The sequence below is a fragment of the Diaphorina citri genome, unplaced genomic scaffold (genome assembly GCF_000475195.1).
Source record: "Diaphorina citri unplaced genomic scaffold, Diaci psyllid genome assembly version 1.1 scaffold2613, whole genome shotgun sequence".
Taxonomy (NCBI): Eukaryota; Metazoa; Arthropoda; class Insecta; order Hemiptera; family Psyllidae; genus Diaphorina; species Diaphorina citri.
The window spans coordinates 1-19,473 of NW_007380031.1; the positions used below are offsets into that span (position 1 = coordinate 1).

The 19,473-nt window shown below is 40.3% G+C and overlaps 2 protein-coding genes across 2 annotated transcripts; one reads left to right on the forward strand and one right to left on the reverse strand.

Annotated features, from left to right (window-relative positions):
- Positions 1-1,805: 1,805 nt before the first annotated feature.
- Positions 1,806-16,173, forward strand: LOC103519223 (kinesin-like protein KIF17; the record flags this gene model as incomplete). The annotated part of the gene is made up of 14 exons (XM_017448111.1): positions 1,806-1,932; positions 2,022-2,180; positions 5,723-6,216; positions 6,269-6,356; positions 6,977-7,116; positions 7,630-7,648; positions 11,658-11,768; positions 12,238-12,416; positions 12,605-12,666; positions 12,848-13,026; positions 13,254-13,354; positions 14,974-15,134; positions 15,482-15,582; positions 16,079-16,173. Coding segments are annotated over 14 exons (2,016 nt in total), but the record flags the coding sequence as incomplete, so codon positions are not given.
- Positions 16,174-16,318: 145 nt separating this feature from the next.
- On the reverse strand, positions 16,319-17,600 carry LOC103519218. The gene is made up of 2 exons (XM_026830796.1): positions 16,791-17,600; positions 16,319-16,758 (listed from the first exon to the last, which is right to left on the reverse strand). Exons 1-2 carry the CDS (start codon positions 17,502-17,504, stop codon positions 16,420-16,422), a joined length of 1,053 nt encoding a protein of 350 aa, XP_026686597.1. The 5' UTR covers positions 17,505-17,600; the 3' UTR covers positions 16,319-16,419.
- Between the last annotated feature and the right edge of the window lie 1,873 nt (positions 17,601-19,473).

The window sequence follows — 19,473 nt, forward strand, 5'->3', positions numbered from 1 at the left end:
CTATTGGTGGTGAAAGTGTTTGAACCACTATTGGTGGTGAAAGTGTTTGAACCACTAATTATCTACCTACCCAAGGACTATAAAAAGTTTTTTTTTATCTTCAAAGAACAAAATAGAAATATAGGATTCTACATTACATTACATTCAAATGGGGGTCTTTTCTGACGAAATTCCTGTGTGCGGAGTCCAGGATTCTAACATATTGATGTGCTCTTTTGGTACCGGTTTAAAGAAAATTGAAATCACGAGTTTTGCACCCTCTGAGAATGTTCTAAGTCTGTTCCGGCCTAGCTTCCAAGCAATGCCCAGGCAAAAACTTCAACTTGAGAGTGTAAACCCGGGGTTAAAAGTTCACGAAACAGAAAGGCAAATCATCAAAAAATTAAAGAACGCACGAAATATTATCCATAACTTTAGCCGACCAGTGTGTCTTCTGATGAAATATGCATATGAACTCTGTCTTGGGACATAAGTGTCTTAACCTTACCCTATGAACATGAAATGGAAGAATATATCTGCTGAATTTTCCCCATGAAATGGGAAAATACCTACCTGCTGAAATTCTCCCATGAAATATGTAGTAAAGTAGTTCTTGTTCTTAAATGGGCTATACCTTTTTATTACTATTGTAATAATAAAGGAAGGACGGACCAAAAATTGAAGAACACACAAAATATTTTCCATAACTCTAGCCGACCATTGTGTCTTCTGATGAAATATGCATATGAACTCTGTCTTGGGACATAAGTTTTTTAACCTTACCCTGTGAACATGAAATGGAAGAATATACCTGCTGAATTTTCCCCATGAAATGGGAAAATACCTACTTGCTGAAATTCTCCCATGAAATATGTAGTAAAATGGTTCTTGTTCCTAAATGGGCTACCTACCGTTATTGTGATACGGCCACACACATAGTTGTAGTTATAAGTAGGGAAGTAGGTAGGTACTTGACAAGTACTACTTGTGCAAAAAAAAAGAACTTATCTTCGAAAAACTTTGAGTGACCTATTCAAAACGAGGAAAATTACAGGGTGCGCATCATTAACATAAACACCTTGTTAACCACACACATGTGTAATTGTGTATATAGGTATGTCCGTACGTAGGTACCTTAATAATATCTCAAATATGATTTGCTTTGAAAGAAATTGAGGTTTGATTATACCTAACTCTACCTACACTGAGGTGTATATAGGTATGTCCGCTCGTAGGTACCTTAATAATATCTCAAATATGATTTGCTTTGAACGAAATTGAGGTTTGATTATACCTAACTCTACCTACACTGAGAAATAATGTAAGGACTACTTGGGTTTTCTGAAATGGGGGGCACATATTTTGTGTATATTGTTTGAAAAGTCTTTTATAAAATCAAACGAAAGCTCTGAATGTCTTCATGACGTCCATGTTACAAGTTTTTCTACAACTACCCTTGCTCTGGAGGCTTCTCCGATCATATCGTTCGCTTCGGATGGACGACTAGTCACAGGAAGATAGTGTTTTATCATTTCCCTGTTGATTTTGTGTATGTATATTGTTTGAAAAGTCTTTTATAAAATCAAACGAAAGCTCTGAATGTCTTCATGACGTCCATGTTACAAGTTTTGCTAAAACTACCCTTGCTCTGGAGGCTTCTCCAATCATATCGTTCGCTTCGGATGGACGACTAGTTACAGGAAGATACCTAGTGTTTTATCATTTCCCTGTTGAATTGATTTGTTTATTTTCTGGTAAAAAATATGGCTGTTATGTCAACGTAAGTGGTACACCGTCGAATTTCAACAACTTCCCTCTGTCTACAGGGTGTTCTGGAAGGCTACAACAGCACGGTATTCGCCTACGGTCAGACAGGCTGTGGCAAGTCCTTCTCCATGCAGGGTGTCCCAGAACCCCCGAGCCAGCGCGGTATAATCCCCCGGGCATTTGAACATATTTTCGAAAGCATCTCACTCGCTGAACGCACCAAATATTTGATCCTAGCGTCTGCCAGCGCGGTATAATCCCCCGGGCATTTGAACATATTTTCGAAAGCATCTCACTCGCTGAACGCACCAAATATTTGATCCTAGCGTCTTATTTGGAGATTTATAACGAGGAGATTCGAGACTTACTGAGCACCGAGTGCCGGAGGAAGCTGGACCTGAAGGAAAGTCCGGATAAAGGGGTTTATGTTACCGGTGAGTACTACGCCGGGCCGGTTTTGCATCCGTCGATGTTTTAATAAAGGAAAAAACATGGACCGTACACAATAGTTACCATATATGTATCTACTATATAGGCACTAATTATTATTACATTATCTATTAGTTGAGTGAACTGTAAAACTTACTCAGAAAAAGGTCCTTTGCGAAGTTTCCAAAGGCCTAATCCAGCCCAATATTCAATGGGAAAATGACCTTTAGGTGTGGAACATGTTTTCCAAATATCATCAAAATCGATCAAACCATTTGAAAGATTGAAAGTTATTGTCTTCGAAATTGAGTTTTTCTTAAAAAGATCGCCCTTGTGGGTCTCCAAAAACCTGAAGGGAGATTTTTGATCAATTTTATCAAAATCAGAGACAAAAACCGTTCAAGAGCTATACCTAGCTACTTACGGTGAAACAGACAGAGCTATACCTACTTACGGTGAAACAGACAGAGTCTATACCTACTTACGGTGAAACAGACAGAGCTATAGCTACTTACGGTGAAACAGACAGAGTCCTAGCGTCTTATTTGGAGATTTACAACGAGGAGATTCGAGACTTACTGAGCACCGAGTGCCGGAGGAAGCTGGACCTGAAGGAAAGTCCGGATAAAGGGGTTTATGTTACCGGTGAGTACTACGCCGGGCCGGTTTTGCATCCGTCGATGTTTAAAATAGAGGAAAAAACATGGACCGTACACAATAGTTACCATATATGTATCTACTATATAGGCACTAATTATTATTACATTATCTATTAGTTGAGTGAACTGTAAAACTTACTCAGAAAAAGGTCCTTTCCAAAGTTTCCAAAGGCCTAATCCAGCCCAATATTCAATGAGAAAATGACCTTTAGGTGTGGAACATGTTTTCCAAATTTCATCAAAATCGATCAAACCATTTGAAAGATTGAAAGTTATTGTCTTCGAAATGAAGTTTTTCTTAAAAAGATCGCCCTTGTGGGTCTCCAAAAACCTGAAGGGAGATTTTTGATCAATTTTATCGAAATCAGAGACACAAACCGTTCAAGAGCTATACCTACTTACGGTGAAACAGACAGAGTCTATACCTACTTACGGTGAAACAGACAGAGCTATACTTACTTACGGTGAAACAGACAGAGCTATACTTACCTACTTACGGTGAAACAGACAAATGGAAAACTCGTCGTGTTTAAGCTAAGAACTTGGTTCATAACTTCTTACCATAATGCGATCCTTCTAAGAAGCTGGACCTGAAGGAAAGTCCGGATAAAGGGGTTTATGTTACCGGTGAGTACTACGCCGGGCCGGTTTTGCATCCGTCGATGTTTTAATAGAGGAAAAAACATGGAGCGTACACAATATTTACCATAGGTATCTTCTATATTACAGTTAAGGTGACATTATTATTACATTATTAGTTCAGTGAACTGTAAAACTTACTCAGAAAAAGGTCCTTTGCGAAGTTTCCAAAGGCCTAATCCAGCCCACTATTCAATGGGAAAATGACCTTTAGGTGTGGAACATGTTTTCCAAATTTCATCAAAATCGATCAAACCATTTGAAAGATTGAAAGTTATTATCTTCGAAATGAAGTTTTTCTTAAAAACCAAGGGGTCTCCGAAAACCTGAAGGGAGATTTTTGATCAATTTTATCAAAATCAGAGACAAAAACCGTTCAAGAGCTACGTACGGTGAAACAGACAGAGCTATACCTACTTACGGTGAAACAGACAGAGCTATACCTACTTACGGTGAAACAGACTGAGCTATACTTATTACGGTGAAACAGACAGAGCCTATACCTACTTACGGTGAAACAGACAGAGCCTATACCTACTTACGGTGAAACAGACTGAGCTATACTTACTTACGGTGAAACAGACAGAGCTATACCTACTTACGGTGAAACAGACAGAGCTATACCTACTTACGGTGAAACAGACAGAGCTATACCTACTTACGGTGAAACAGACAGAGCTATACCTACTTACGGTGAAACAGACAGAGCTATACCTACTTACGGTGAAACAGACAGAGCTATACCTACTTACGGTGAAACAGACAGAGCTATACCTACTTACGGTGAAACAGACAGAGCTATACCTACTTACGGTGAAACAGACAGAGCTATACCTACTTACGGTGAAACAGACAGAGCTATACCTACTTACGGTGAAACAGACAGAGCTATACCTACTTACGGTGAAACAGACAGAGCTATACCTACTTACGGTGAAACAGACAGAGCTATACCTACTTACGGTGAAACAGACAGAGCTATACCTACTTACGGTGAAACAGACAGAGCTATACCTACTTACGGTGAAACAGACAGAGCTATACCTACTTACGGTGAAACAGACAGAGCTATACCTACTTACGGTGAAACAGACAGAGCTATACCTACTTACGGTGAAACAGACAGAGCTATACCTACTTACGGTGAAACAGACAGAGCTATACCTACTTACGGTGAAACAGACAGAGCTATACCTACTTACGGTGAAACAGACAGAGCTATACCTACTTACGGTGAAACAGACAGAGCTATACCTACTTACGGTGAAACAGACAGAGCGTAAGTACTCTGGTCTACGCCGTTTTATTACTCGCCGAGGCAGGCTCTAATGTTATTCCCAGCATTACAAAAATTTTGGCGCACAACGTGAAGCCTCGAGCCGTAGACCCATCTTTTAGAGCCTTTAGAACAAGTAATCGACCTTTGCTAGTCGTATGTGTAAAATTCTATTGAAAAATTTTAGTGTTGGTACCGAAAGTTGGTAAAATTAGTATAGCGTCGTTATGGTTGGTACCCGGTCGGTTGGGATAGTATTTTGAATGTCATTATTACACCGACTACAGATCTCTATCTCTTCGTTGGTTTGGTATCCAAACTTCGTTGGCGTGATGACGTCACAGGTAGCCGAATTTCTGGGAGAGTTTTAGCAAAGAAGAAACTTTCGTTGCTGATTTCGTCGTATTGAGCTTTGGGAGAGCTTTAGCGAAGAAAATTTTTTTTGTTCGTTGCGGACTCCGCGTAAGGAGGAATTTGATTGATTTTATATTTTATTCTGCTCCCGATATTGCATTAATTTATTGTCTTTTGTTTATTAAACCTGATTAAATTTTGTTGAAATTTGTAATTTTATAATTGTTAAAAAAAAAAAACTGTTACCTATTTTATACCTACATGCATTTTATTATTTTATTGTAACGTTACCATATTTTGATTTATTGTTGCTTTGTTTATTTACTCATTTGTCTTTCTTTTAGCGGTAACCGTACCTGATTTTGAATTTTGAACATTTTGTTACCATTTTTGATCACATAAGTACCTATAGTACAGATTCATTTTATTTATTTGCTTTAATTATTGGTATTCTCTTGTTGGTAAAATGTCGAACCTACACCGTGTTGCCATCGCAGATATTTACTTGCTGTCTGCCGACGAAGTGAGGTATGAAATTTGGATGCGATCCGGACAATCTGCTGACCTGTTGGATGCGCATCAAGCCCGAGAACGCTTGCGTACAATCCTTGCCTTGGAGATGAAATTTGGATGCGATCCGGACAATCTGCTGACCTGTTGGATGCGCATCAAGCCCGAGAACGCTTGCGTACAATCCTTGCCGTGGAGAAGATGGAACCTAGCATGACATCCGTTGCGGCGAACGTTGTCATTCCAGATCTACAGAAGGAAGTACAGACCATCGAACAAAAGATAAGGAAACAAAGAGAGGTCGTAGAGCGCTTCTCGGACAAGTCTCATTCAAAAAGTTACCGGAAATGTTTCGCAAAACTTAATCATGTATGGAATAGAATTAACATAATCCCAGCGGACAATAATCAGTTGAGACTTGATCTGCACAAGGAAGTTATGGATCTTCATTGGCTTCTGGAGAGCAAAGCTTCCGCGTCAGGGAGTGATGTCGAGCAGTCATCTGGTGACGAATACGTTGATGCGGAATTACCCTCCGTCAGCACTCAGAGACCTCCACCACCGGCGATGACGTCTTCCTCCCCGAATACCTCTCATGCGCGCGCTGATACTCTGATAAATGAAATGGAGAATACTGTGCGACGCGTGTCCATAGTGGAACAGCCCACCTATATGGAGTTTGGCCAATCCACCTCAACTCAACCTGGTCGATCTGGCTGGGAGTGAACGACAGGCGAAAACTGGTGAGTAGATTTTATTTTCAAGATGTTTGACAGAGGGAACTGTAACCACGAAGGTTTGGTTTTTGTAGCCAACTTCGTGCTACTGAAAGTTGCGCGTCTACGCGTGCAGTGTGAGACCAGCGTGAGCCAGAAGTGCTACTGTCCAAACCAGGCCGAAAGGAATTTAATAACGAGTAATATACATATACATATAAACGTAGACTAAAATGTTATACTCTTATTTGATAAAATTGTAAGTACTCTGGTCTACGCCGTTTTATTACTCGCCGAGGCAGGCTCTAATGTTATTCACAGCATTACAACTGTAACCACGAAGGTTTGGTTTTTGTAGCCAACTTCGTGCTACTGAAAGTTGCGCGTCTACGCGTGCAGTGTGAGACCAGCGTGAGCCAGAAGTGCTACTGTCCAAACCAGGCCGAAAGGAATTTAATAAAGAGACATATACATATAAACGTAGACTAAATAGTTTCGTGCTACTGAAAGTTGCGCGTCTACGCGTGCAGTGTGAGACCAGCGTGAGCCAGAAGTGCTACTGTCCAAACCAGGCCGAAAGGAACTTAATAAAGAGTAATATACATTTACATATAAACGTAGACTAAATAGTTATTTTCTTCTCACAGGTGCTACGGGAGATAGACTCAAGGAGGCTACCAAGATTAACCTCTCCCTATCCGCCCTGGGGAATGTCATATCAGCCCTGGTAGATGGGAAAGCCAAACATATCCCGTACAGGGACTCCAAACTCACTCGGTTATTACAGGTAAGGTGACATTAGTTATTGATATTTTAAACACTACAAGGGCAATATTTAGGGCCCCCTCCCTCGAACTCAAAATTTCTCCTTGAATGTAGGGCAGACTCCGCAAATTTCTAGCAGAGAGAGAGAGAGCTCCCAATTACCTACGATGCTGGCACCGGTCGCTATGTGCATTTATATTGCATAGCTACTCATTTTCCTCACGAGGCTGAGTGGGCCCCGTAACGGCCAGTCACGGAATCAATGGTACCAGACTGCTACTCATCTCATCATCAGTGTTATCCACCCTGGCTAGAACTTGAGCTAGAGATTTCAGCCGCTTTTCGGCCGCCAATTTCTTCCGCAGTTTTTTCTCTTGTAGCTCGCGGTCATTTTTTCGTTCTCCCCCCACCATGGAGGCTTGTAACTTCTGGAGGCGCTTTAGGATTTCTTGCTGCGCTGCACTCACGTCTGGACATGGCTTTCTGGGGGGAGGAAATGATTAGGAATTTTGGTTTAGATTACCGAACGGAACAGAACATCAAAAGTGTTAGAAGTAATACAAACTTATTTTCACGGAAGTTGAAGTTGAAACGGAAGTTGTTGTTGAAAATGTCGGAAATGTTTAACCTCTAAGCCATTCTTCCCCTATTAACGAAACGGGAGCTAGAGATTTCAGCCGCTTTTCGGCCGCCAACTTCTTCCGCAGTTTTTTCTCTTGTAGCTCGCGGTCATTTTTACGTTCTCCCCCCACCATGGAGGCTTGTAACTTCTGGAGGCGCTTTAGGATTTCCTGCTGCGCTGCACTCACGTCTGGACATGGCTTTCTGGGGGAGGAAATGATTAGGAATTTTGGTTTAGATTACAGAACGGAACAGAACATCAAAAGTGTTAGAAGTCATACAAACTTATTTTCACGGAAGTTGAAGTTGAAACGGAAGTTGTTGTTGAAAATGTCGGAAATGTTTAACCTCTAAGCCATTCTTCCCCTATTAACGAAACGAAAGTTAACTTACTTGGAGCTGAATTCTTTATCTGGATCAGTGCTTAATATATCTGTAGACCCTGTATTGATACTCTGTAACGTAGAAACAAAATAGGTAAGTTTAGTTGAATTTGATGGTACAAGGTGTTCAAAGTTTGGGAGATTGAGTCTGTGTGTATTATCTTCTTATCTTGTCTTGTGACTCCTATATCTCCAAAAACAATAAGTAATAAATTCATCAAAATCAACCATCAACTTCTCATCTTATGGTGGCGTATACTCACATTATTATTGCCTATATTCTCCATATCTCTCTGGTATTGTTCTTTCAACGCCTGCAGATCTGCTTCCATCTTGGACTTGGAGGAAACGGAAGTTAACTTACTTGGAGCTGAATTCTTTATCTGGATCAGTGCTTAATATATCTGTAGACCCTGTATTGATACTCTGTAACATAGAAACAAAATAGGTAAGTTAAGTTGAATTCGATGGTACAAGGTGTTCAAAGTTTGGGAGATTGAGTCTGTGTGTATTATCTTCTTGTCTTGTCTTGTGACTCCTATATCTCCAAAAACAATTAGCAATAAATTCATCAAAATCAACTTCTCATCTTATGGTGACGTATACTCACATTATTATTGCCTATATTCTCCATATCTCTCTGGTATTGTTCTTTCAACGCCTGCAGATCTGCTTCCATCTTGGATTTGGAGTTCCTCTCTGCGTTATATTGTTCTCTTAGTTTCTCCATTTCTGCTTCGTACTCCAGCCTTAGCTTCTCTTTCTCCAAAGGCGTTGTACTGTCCATAGCTGAACAAAAAGTTAAATAAAATATGATTAAAGGACTTGTGAGGTCTGTGTCGTAGCATGCCCATCGTAGCAGTAGTGTAGTAGGTACAAATGTTTCTTATCAGATGGACGATGAGAGACACAATACTTCCCACTTGGGTGCTGGTTCAACACAAGAACACTGTTGGAAATTTGAAATATCTGCAAGCGAAATAGAAATAGCGAAACGAGTGCACTTTTTTTCTCAACTCTGAGAAACAAACCCGGGACCTTCTTCTATATGGCAACTCAGCGCGTTACCACTAGGCTAACCGTGCCCGATCTTTTGCTTTTTCCTTGAATTACCACTCTTAGACCAGCCACACCTGATCACCAACCCGATACCTGATGAGCACACACACTAACAGGTCTACCTATTAGTGAGTGGCTGGCCTTACATAACCAATCGAAAAAGATGTTAACAAAAGCTCACCTGATGAACTATTCATCATACACACTCCTCCACTAAGCGGCACACTTCCGCTACTCTCCAACAGAGCGCGTAGTTGTCGTATTTCCTCCTGATATTCCCGCAGCATTGTATCCTTAGGATCTTCATTGATGTGGGGCTTATTGGCAATGTTCTTGGCCCGGTTAGCATAGCGTAGAGTGGACAGGGTTTCGTCATAGTTGTTGTCGGCCGGGGATAGGCAGGCCACCATTAGTGTCTTGGTGTTCCCGCCCAGTGAGTCCTGGAAGATATGGAAGAATAGATGGATAACATTGAGCAGAAAAGTCAGCTCTCATGGCGCAGTGGTCACTGCGCTCGCCTTGCACGCGGGAGACCCGGGTTCGATTCCCGGTGGGGTCAAGAAATTTGTATCATGCAAACTTGGTCCGTTCGTGATCGGACGTCGCATTGGTCCTGTCATTTATGAGTTGTTGCGTCAAGACAATTCTGACGCTGGCCGATGGCATGTTCGCCATTTGAAACCCTTTTTTGAGAGATAATGTATCTGATTAGTTCCTTACCCTATTAGAATTATATTTTGTCATTTGTTGTAGAAGCTTAGCCAGCTAGATTGTTATTTATTGTAGAAGCTTAGCCAGCTAGAACCCATTATGTGTTGTTATATTTATTTATTTACTGTCAAGTTTATGTATTGTTATTTAGTTATATTTGTTAGTAGAAAATTGAGTCATATGATCTCCTATTAAGATGTTAAATTTTTAGTATATTTATTTAGGTAGTTAGGATCTCCCATTTAGGATAGCGTACCATTCTTACCTTTGTCTTTCAATTCCTTTTCTTTACTTTGAACCAAATGTTTTACGTGTATTTAAGTTTTGATGTCTAGTTTAGTGTTGGGCCCAAGTATGATGTGTGGTGGCGTTGTCCCAGTTTGTTTGTTGGTGGGGATAGGTCGACATATTCCCTGGTTCGTTTCCTTTTCTCTTTCTTTATTTCCTAAAAACTTCCCTTCGGTTCGTTTTTCTTTTTGGTAGGAGGAGTGTAACGTTGTAAACGTTGCGTGGCTACCTTGCGTGTAAACGCGCCCCTTTATATAACGTTGTAAACGTTGCGTGGCTACCTTGCGTGTAAACGCGCCCCTTTATATCAGCTGATAGGTTGTTTTGTTGTGTCCGTTTTTGTTTTGAAAAAGTTAGTTAGGCCTAAACTGAAAAAGGTTACAGAAGCTTCCCAGAATTTAGCACGAAATTTGGTAATCTCAAGTATTTTGAATACCTTTATTTAGCCTTTTATTTGTAACTTTTAGTGATTGTCTTTTGTGTAACATTTACTTGTTTTGTGTACCAAATAAAATCCTCTTATTTGATAAAAATCGTAAGTACTCTGGTCTACGCCGTTTCATTACTCGCCGAGGCAGGCTCTAATGTTATTCCCAGCATTACAAAAATTTTGGCGCACAACGTGAAGCCTCGAGCCGTAGACCCATCTTTTAGAGCCTTTAGAACAAGTAATCGACCTTTGCTAGTCGTATTATTGATACTAAAATTAAGCGTTATGTTCTCAAGCTTCTCATACATTGCTTTCAACAGGGGTCTCCTGAAAGGCATGATGTTTAACAAGCAAAATCCTACATACGAGAACACTGCTTGTATCTGTCTACATATAGACCGAAAATAATGGTTTATGAATCCGGGCCTTAGAACGAAAAGTCCAGCTATTTTAATGATCAAAAAACGGTCCTAAAGAAGATCTCTACATAGACCGAAAATAATGGTTTATGAATCCGGGCCTTAGAACGAAAAGTCCAGCTATTTTAATGATCAAAAAACGGTCCTAAAGAAGATGTTCTTAAAGGACCATTATTGGACCATGGTTTAAGGTCGCTTAACATCAGAATGTAAAGAATATCATTGATGAGATGATATGAGGAAAAGTTAGACAAGATAGAGATTCGCGTGAGATTCGTTAGTGCGGTGGAATGCACATCATTGTCAAGACACCAAGAACCATACTAGAGGTGCCCTTATTCACATTCATGCCATACAACCTATTTAAACGATGCCACCGTTGACATTATTAGCGTCATTCCAGTTGCCAACTCGATATAATTACTTGCCGTAGTGCCTAATTAAAAAGATGTCCATGTTCAAATAGACGAACACATAAATTTTATGACCAGTCAATTATTTCGATAAAGGAGCTTCAAACATATTAACTACATGGTCAGAAGTAGTCAGAACTAATAAAGTAATAGATTTATTACACCGAATGATTGCTACAATGTTCGTATGTATGTTTGCGTTGTTTTCGCTCCCTGTTTTCTCGGGATTTTGTTTATAGATACAATGCTACGGGAATATCAAGAGGAAATACGACAACTACGCGCTCTGTTGGAGAGTAGCGGAAGTGTGCCGCTTAGTGGAGGAGTGTGTATGATGAATAGTTCATCAGGTGAGCTTTTGTTAACATCTTTTTCGATTGGTTATGTAAGGCCAGCCACTCACTAATAGGTAGACCTGTTAGTGTGTGTGCTCATCAGGTATCGGGTTGGTGATCAGGTGTGGCTGGTCTTCAGAGTGGTAATTTAAGGAAGAGGCAAAAGATCGGGCACGGTTAGCCTAGTGGTAACACGCTGAGTTGCCATATAGAAGAAGGTTTGTCAGAGTTGAGAAAAAAAGTGCACTCGTTTCGCTATTTATATTTCGCTTGCAGATATTTCAAATTTCCAACAGTGTTCTTGTGTTGAACCAGCACCTAAGTGGGAAGTATTGTGTCTCTCATCGTCCATCTGATAAGAAACATTTGTACCTACTACACTACTACTACGATGGCCATGCTACGACACAGACCTCACGATGGGCATGCTACGACACAGACCTCACAAGTCCTTTAATCATATTTTATTTAACTTTTTGTTCAGCTATGGACAGTACAACGCCTTTGGAGAAAGAGAAGCTAAGGCTGGAGTACGAAGCGGAAATGGAGAAACTAAGAGAACAATATAACGCAGAGAGGAATTCCAAGTCCAAGATGGAAGCAGATCTGCAGGCGTTGAAAGAGCAATACCAGAGAGATATGGAGAATATAGGCAATAATAATGTGAGTATACGTCACCATAAGATGAGAAGTTGATGGTTGATTTTGATGAATATATTGCCAATTGTTTTTGGAGATATAGGAGTCACAAGACAAGATAAGATAATACACACAGACTCAATCTCCCAAACTTTGAACACCTTGTACCATCGAATTCAAATAAACTTACCTATTTTGTTCCTATGTTACAGAGTATCAATACAGGGTCTACAGATATATTAAGCACCGATCCAGATAAAGAATTCAGCTCCAAGTAAGTTAACTTTCGTTTCGTTAATAGGGGAAGAATGGCTTAGAGGTTAAACATTTCCGAAATTTTCAACAACTTCCGTTTCAACTTCAACTTCCGTGAAAATAAGTTTGTATTAGAAGTCACACTTTTGATGTTCTGTTCGGTAATCTAAACCAAAATTCCTAATCATTTCCTCCCCCAGAAAATCATGTCCAGACGTGAGTGCAGCGCAGCAAGAAATCCTAAAGCGTCTCCAGAAGCTACAAGCCTCCATGGTAGGGGGAGAACGTAAAAATGACCGCGAGCTACAAGAGAAAAAACTGCGGAAGAAGTTGGCGGCCGAAAAGCGGCTGAAATCTCTAGCTCCGGATATCACTATCAAAATAATAGCTTGTAGATTACTTTTACTTATAATAATAGCTTGTAGATTACTTTTACTTATAACTTATCTCTCAAAAGTGATTTCAATTGAGAAAATCTCTAATAGGTGAGAGATCAAGGTAGTGGGTATGCATTATGAGTAATAGTGACACATCCACTATTGCGGAAAACTAACAACTCAACGTTTCCCTCTATTGTTTATAGATTTTATAGGCATTTTCCTTTCTTTCATACAAAGTTGCAGGCAAGTCTGGTACTAGGAGTGTATGATGATATTCAGGAGGAGCTGAGGAACAAGATAGAAGCGTTGAAGAAACAAAAACAGAAGGTAAGACGTCCAATGAGCATGAGGCCGGCCGGTCGCATATTGGTAGCTTAGTCACGCGACTTTTAGTGGAGAATTAAAAAAAAAAAGATGAGTGTTTCATCGCCGTTTTTATTTCGTAGCAATGAAACAACTGCTACATTGGACGCAAGTGGTCTGTGTCGTAGCATGCTCATCCCGTAGTATGCCACATAGTCACGCGACTTTTAGTGGAGAATTAAAAAAAAAGATGAGTGTTTCACCGCCGTTTTTATTTCGTAGCAATGAAACAACTGCTACATTGGACGCAAGTGGTCTGTGTCGTAGCTCTCATCAGATGGGCGAGAAGAGACACATTACTTCCCATTTAGGTGCTGGGTCAACACGAGAGATGGGCGAGGGCGAGAAGAGACACAATACTTCCCATTTAGCTGCTGGGTCAACACGAGAACACCAGAAAGTAACCCCACCCCTGCTTCGGGATCTTCTCTATCATTTTCATAGGTTTGGTTTTTCAGGCGACTACGCGCTACTAAAAGTCGCACGACTGGACGGGCCCAAGAAGGTAAGAAGTGCGAGAAGAGACACAAATACTCCCCATTTAGGTGCTGGGTCAACACGAGAACACCAGAAAGTAACCCGTTGAAATATTTGCAATCGAAAAACGAGTACAATTTTTTGTCGATGGTGGGATTCGAACCCGGGACTTTCTCTATCATTTTCATAGGTTTGGTTTTTCAGGCGACTACGCGCTACTAAAAGTCGCACGACTGGACGGGCCCAAGAAGGCAAGACGTCGCGTCGAACAAACAGTACATAAATCATAAACAGGAGGCCGCACTCCAATGCTGCCACTCCGCTCAGACTGTCTGATAAACTTAAGTCTGTGAGACCGTTGCAACGTGACTGGTGGAAAAAGCTTCCGACCGTCTCGTCTGACACTCGTATTTATGAACAAGAATGATCGTTCTTAGATCAGTCTCAAGTCAAAATTGACCAATCAAATGCCTTGAGACTATGCAAATCATAAACAGGAGGCCGCACTCCAATGCTGCCACTCCGCTCAGACTGTCTGATAAACTGAAGTCTGTGAAACCGCTGCAACGCGACTGGTGGAAATAGCTTCCGACCGTCTCGTCTGAGACTAGAAGTGGGAAGCTTTTTCCACCACACACGTTCTGACGGTTAGAACGTGTGTTGCCCTTCAAGACAGCTAGAGTGTAAGCTCTAGCATTAGCAGTACCAGACCCCAATCCCTCAGGTTCAATCATATTTACCTTTATTTACCATAGTAACCTATTCCATTAGCACACCCCAATCCTTTGGGTTCAATCATTATTACCTCCATGTCATATATTACTCCAGGTAAAAGCTCTGGACCGTGAGATTCAAGACTTACAAAGTGAGTTCGAATTGGCAGACTAGAAGTTGGAAGCTTTTTCCACCACACACGTTCCGATGATTTGAACGTGAGTTGCCCTTCCAAGACAGCTAAAGTGTAAGCTCTAGGATTAGCAGTACCAGACACCAATCCCTTAGGTTCAATCATATTGACCTTTATTTACCATAGTACCCTATTCCATTAGCACACCCCAATCCTTTATGTCCAATCATTATTACCTCCATGTCATATATTACTCCAGGTAAAAGCTCTGGACCGTGAGATTCAAGACTTACAAAGTGAGTTCGAATTGGAACGTACAGATTATCTGGAGACAATAAGAAGACTCGAGAGACAAAATCAACTTCACAATCAAATATTTGACAAATTAGTGCCAATCATCAATAAGGATTCAAACTACAGGTTGGTGGCAAGATTTTTTCCCCAAAAGAGGTAAAGAGGTTTGAGAGAACTGTAACAACGGAGGTCTTATCGTCCCGAAAGCGAAGAGAGAAAGAAGACATGATAGGAGAAAGCCAGCCTTTCGAGAACGAACCTTATCTGTTAAGGTAAAGTCCGCCCTGGGCGGGACTCGAACTCATGACCCCACAAGCTAACTAAGCTAGCGACGAGGTTATTTATGACAAGCATTTAATTAGGCTTAGGGAATAACACAATTAAATTTTCTTTATTTCTCTTCTGTTCTGACAGTTTTTATTCTAAGCTAACAGTCTCAATAAAGTTACACTATGTACTTATACTTATTTCAGTAACATAGAACAGATCAAGCTAGAAGCTGTATGGAGTGAAGAAAGTCAATCGTGGAGACTACCAGAAGTTGTCACGCTACATTCGAAACTACCACCAGCCGGTAAGTAACTTTCACCTATTGAACAACTGACTATGTACTAAAACTGTCACGAGAGGGAGAGTGAATACAATTTAGGGATTTCTTGTGGAAATAAATTAAAATATTATTGGTAATGAAAATTTAAATAATGAACCATGTAATGCCCGCCACTCACGTTAAGACCGCGGTCTCACAGATCTAGATCTTTCAGATGGTATGACAGACCTGGCCTTCAAGATTTTTTTGTCACACACGTTAAGACGGTCAGACAAACCTAGATCTGCGACACCGCGGTTTGTCAGATGGTCTGAGCTTGAGTGTTTGGAATAATCCTAAATACGAACCAACATCTGCTGACCATACCTGACTTATTTTATAATATTAGATTGTACCAACAGTGTATTACACTTCTTACTTAATATTAATGATAGAGAATAATAGGTTTCCATGTTTCCATGATATTTTTGACGTGTTGGTATTTTGACGAAATTTGCCTGTCCTCCATATTGTTTTCTAGTTCTCCCTAAGAACTCCACGGCTCCAGGACGATTGCAAGATAGTGGCAGTCATAAGGTGACTAACATATCAGTCCTGAAAGTGAAGTCTGTGTAATAGGTATGGAAATTGTACTTTTTGCTCAAAAACAAATTATTTAAACAATAAATTAGTTTTGTCCCAAATCCTAGGTTCAATGGAAAGCTTTGGATCTCTGACTTTTGTAAGACATTGAAAAATAAAATGCTTTTACGAGTTACCGTTTCTAAAATAATTGATCATGATAATTTTATAGTATTTTATTTTCATTATTACTTGGAATTTAGCTTCTCAACTCCCTTGTGTTCCGTGGTTAGGTTTAGGTCACTTATCTCCACCTACATGCTTGATATCTTCCGCCATACTCTGAACATCATCAGGTACAGTATAGTCATGTGCTTTCTTGTAAGCTTCCACCAGACATTCCCCCGGGTATACACAGTAGCAACCTTTGTCATATTCACCAGGTGGACACTCAGCCTTTACAAACTGTCCAGGTGGTACAAAGCTCCCAGTGTAGATGGTACGTCCACTCATAGGTATACAGGGTTTCACGTAGCCAGGTGTACACTTGGGTATACGAGGTCCTGGCTTGTTGGGGAGATAGCTGGTCCTGTACACGGTCTCCTTAGGGAATGGTTCACAGGGTTCTAGTACTTGTGTCGGGCATAGCCAGGTGTACACTTGGGTATGCGAGGTCCTGGCTTGTTGGGGAGATAGCTGGTCCTGTACACGGTCTCCTTAGGGAATGGTTCACAGGGTTCTAGTACTTGTGTCGGGCGGTACGAGTGAGGGGGGTCGATACACTTGAGATCAACAGGTGTATAGGAGAGTCTGTGTGTCGTGCGATGTTCCATGGGTGTCTCAGGCAGTCCTATGTTCTCGAGATATTTGTAGGGTCGGGGTGGTTGGATAGGTTTGGGTGTGTAGTCGTGCTGATGGGTGGTCAAGTCTTGCATAGGGCCGCGACCCTTCAGGTTATGTTCATGTGGGTAGTACCGCTCGGAACGTTCAGGGCAAGGAATAGGGCCGTAGCTCATGCGATGTGTTGTGTTTGGAGAGAAAGGGCCGCAGTTAGTAAGGTTGGATCGCGGAGGGCCACCCTTTGGCCGGCAGTTCCGCCGTGTCTCACAGTCTATAGGTTCGTATGATCTCTTATACACTGTGTCTGTAGGGAAGTTCTCTGTAGGTGGAACATACATGGAGCTCGGCTTGTAGGATTTGGGCTTCTGAGGCTGAATATATTTGAGAGGGACCTCACCCTTGATATAATCCTTACAGCAACACTCACCGCCATACTTGTGATCTGCAGGCCATTTGAGTTGCTTCAGTTGAGTCTCGACCTGATTAATATCAATAGACTGGGTGTCAGGCCCTGGACCAGGCTGGATAACATCACCGGTTGCCATATTAAATAAAAAAAAAAATAATAAAAAAACACAACAGCTTCTAAAATTTTATTACCAAAATATAAAATTTAGTCGGGATAAAATTTAATTTAAATCTTCGCTATTCAATTAAATAAAAAAACACAACAGCTTCTAAAATTTTATTACCAAAATATAAAATTTAGTCGGGATAAAATTTAATTTAAATCTTCGCTATTCAGTTTAAAAGAAAACACACAACAGCTTCTAAAATTTTATTACCAAAATATAAAATTTAGTCGGGATAAAATTTAATTTAAATCTTCGCTATTCATAATTATTATAATTTGGTTTTCAGAAAATAAACGAAGAACTGGGTTCTATTTGACAACACGAGTGGCCAAAATTCATATTCCTTAACATTGCTAATCGAATCCGTAATACATTTATGTGTAACTATAACTACCGTAACTAGTATACTTCTGTACGTGCATGGCTCCTATTTACATATAAATGGGAAAAGTTAGTCTTTACCTTTGACAAATAATGGGAGTGCACCCTATCTGTGTATAACCATTGACTGATTTATTGGAAAACAAGAGCTGTAAACACCGAACGTAATACATATGTGTAACTATAACTACCGTAACTAGTATACTTCTGTACGTGCATGGCTCCCATTTACATATAAATGGGAAAAGTTAGCCTTTACCTTTGACAAATAATGGGAGTGCACCCTATCTGTGTATAACCATTGACTGATTTATTGGAAAACAAGAGCTGTAAACACCGAAATAATACATATGTGTAACTATAACTACCGTAACTAGTATACTTCTGTACGTGCATGGCTCCCATTTACATATAAATGGGAAAAGTTAGTCTTTACCTTTGACAAATGGGAGTGCACCCTATCTGTGTATAACCATTGACTGATTTATTGGAAAACAAGAGCTGTAAACACCGAAGAGGAAAAAAATAAGTCAATGGTACAACCAACAAATACACATAAAATGTAAGTTTGATTCCTTGTGAAATTGTAATTGTATCAATAGATATTTTTATAATGAACATGAAACGTTGTTAAACTTCTTTGACATTGAGTGACAATTTCAATACTTGGTAAAACTTTTTTTTTTAACATTCAACAGAACAGAACACTGAAATGCTATATCGTGCTATACACGTTATATTTCTTGGTGAAAAGCCTTTGAACTGTTTCATCTTAATCTGTGAATTAAAAGAAATAATTATTATAATTTCTCCAAAAGTTTTACTTTACGCGGCGGGTTTTTGTGAAAGTCAGCCATAGTTGGATCAAGAATTAGAAATTTTAGTTAACATGGAAAATAAGTGTTTCATCACCATGCGCAGCACCTATCTCAACTAAACGTTTTCTGTTGCATCCTTGTCACATTTGTGAACTACATACCAAATTTCAAGTCTTTAGCTCATACCGTTCCCGAGATATTGTTAATACACTGAAAACCGCCAAAAAGCGGTAAAATGCCGCCAACCAATGCACCGATCTTAACCAAAAGCTTCGTGTCGCAACCTTGTCACATTTGACAGCTACATACCAAATTTCAAGTCGCTATAGCTCTTACCGTTTTCGAGATATTTTGTTTAGAGACAGACAGACACACACACGGACCAATGGCTGAAACTTTGGATTTAGGCTCTAGGAACCTCAAAACGTGTTTTAGCATTAAAAACTGACCATCAAAATTTTGACCCGATTACATCACTTTCCTTCCTATAGGATAAGGAAAGTAAAAAAAAAATGTTGTTTTGGATTATTATTCTGAAATCCAATTTTATCTAGTGTAAGAGGCCCTGATAACTTGGGGGGGGCTTAAGCCCCCCAAGCCCCCCCCTATCGCCGCCTATGGTTGTAGGAGAAAGCCAGCCGTTCCGAGAACGAACATTATCCCATCAGGATAAAATCCGCCCCGGGCGGGAATCGAACCCGCGGCCTAGCGCTTACAAAGCAGACGCACTACCAACTAAG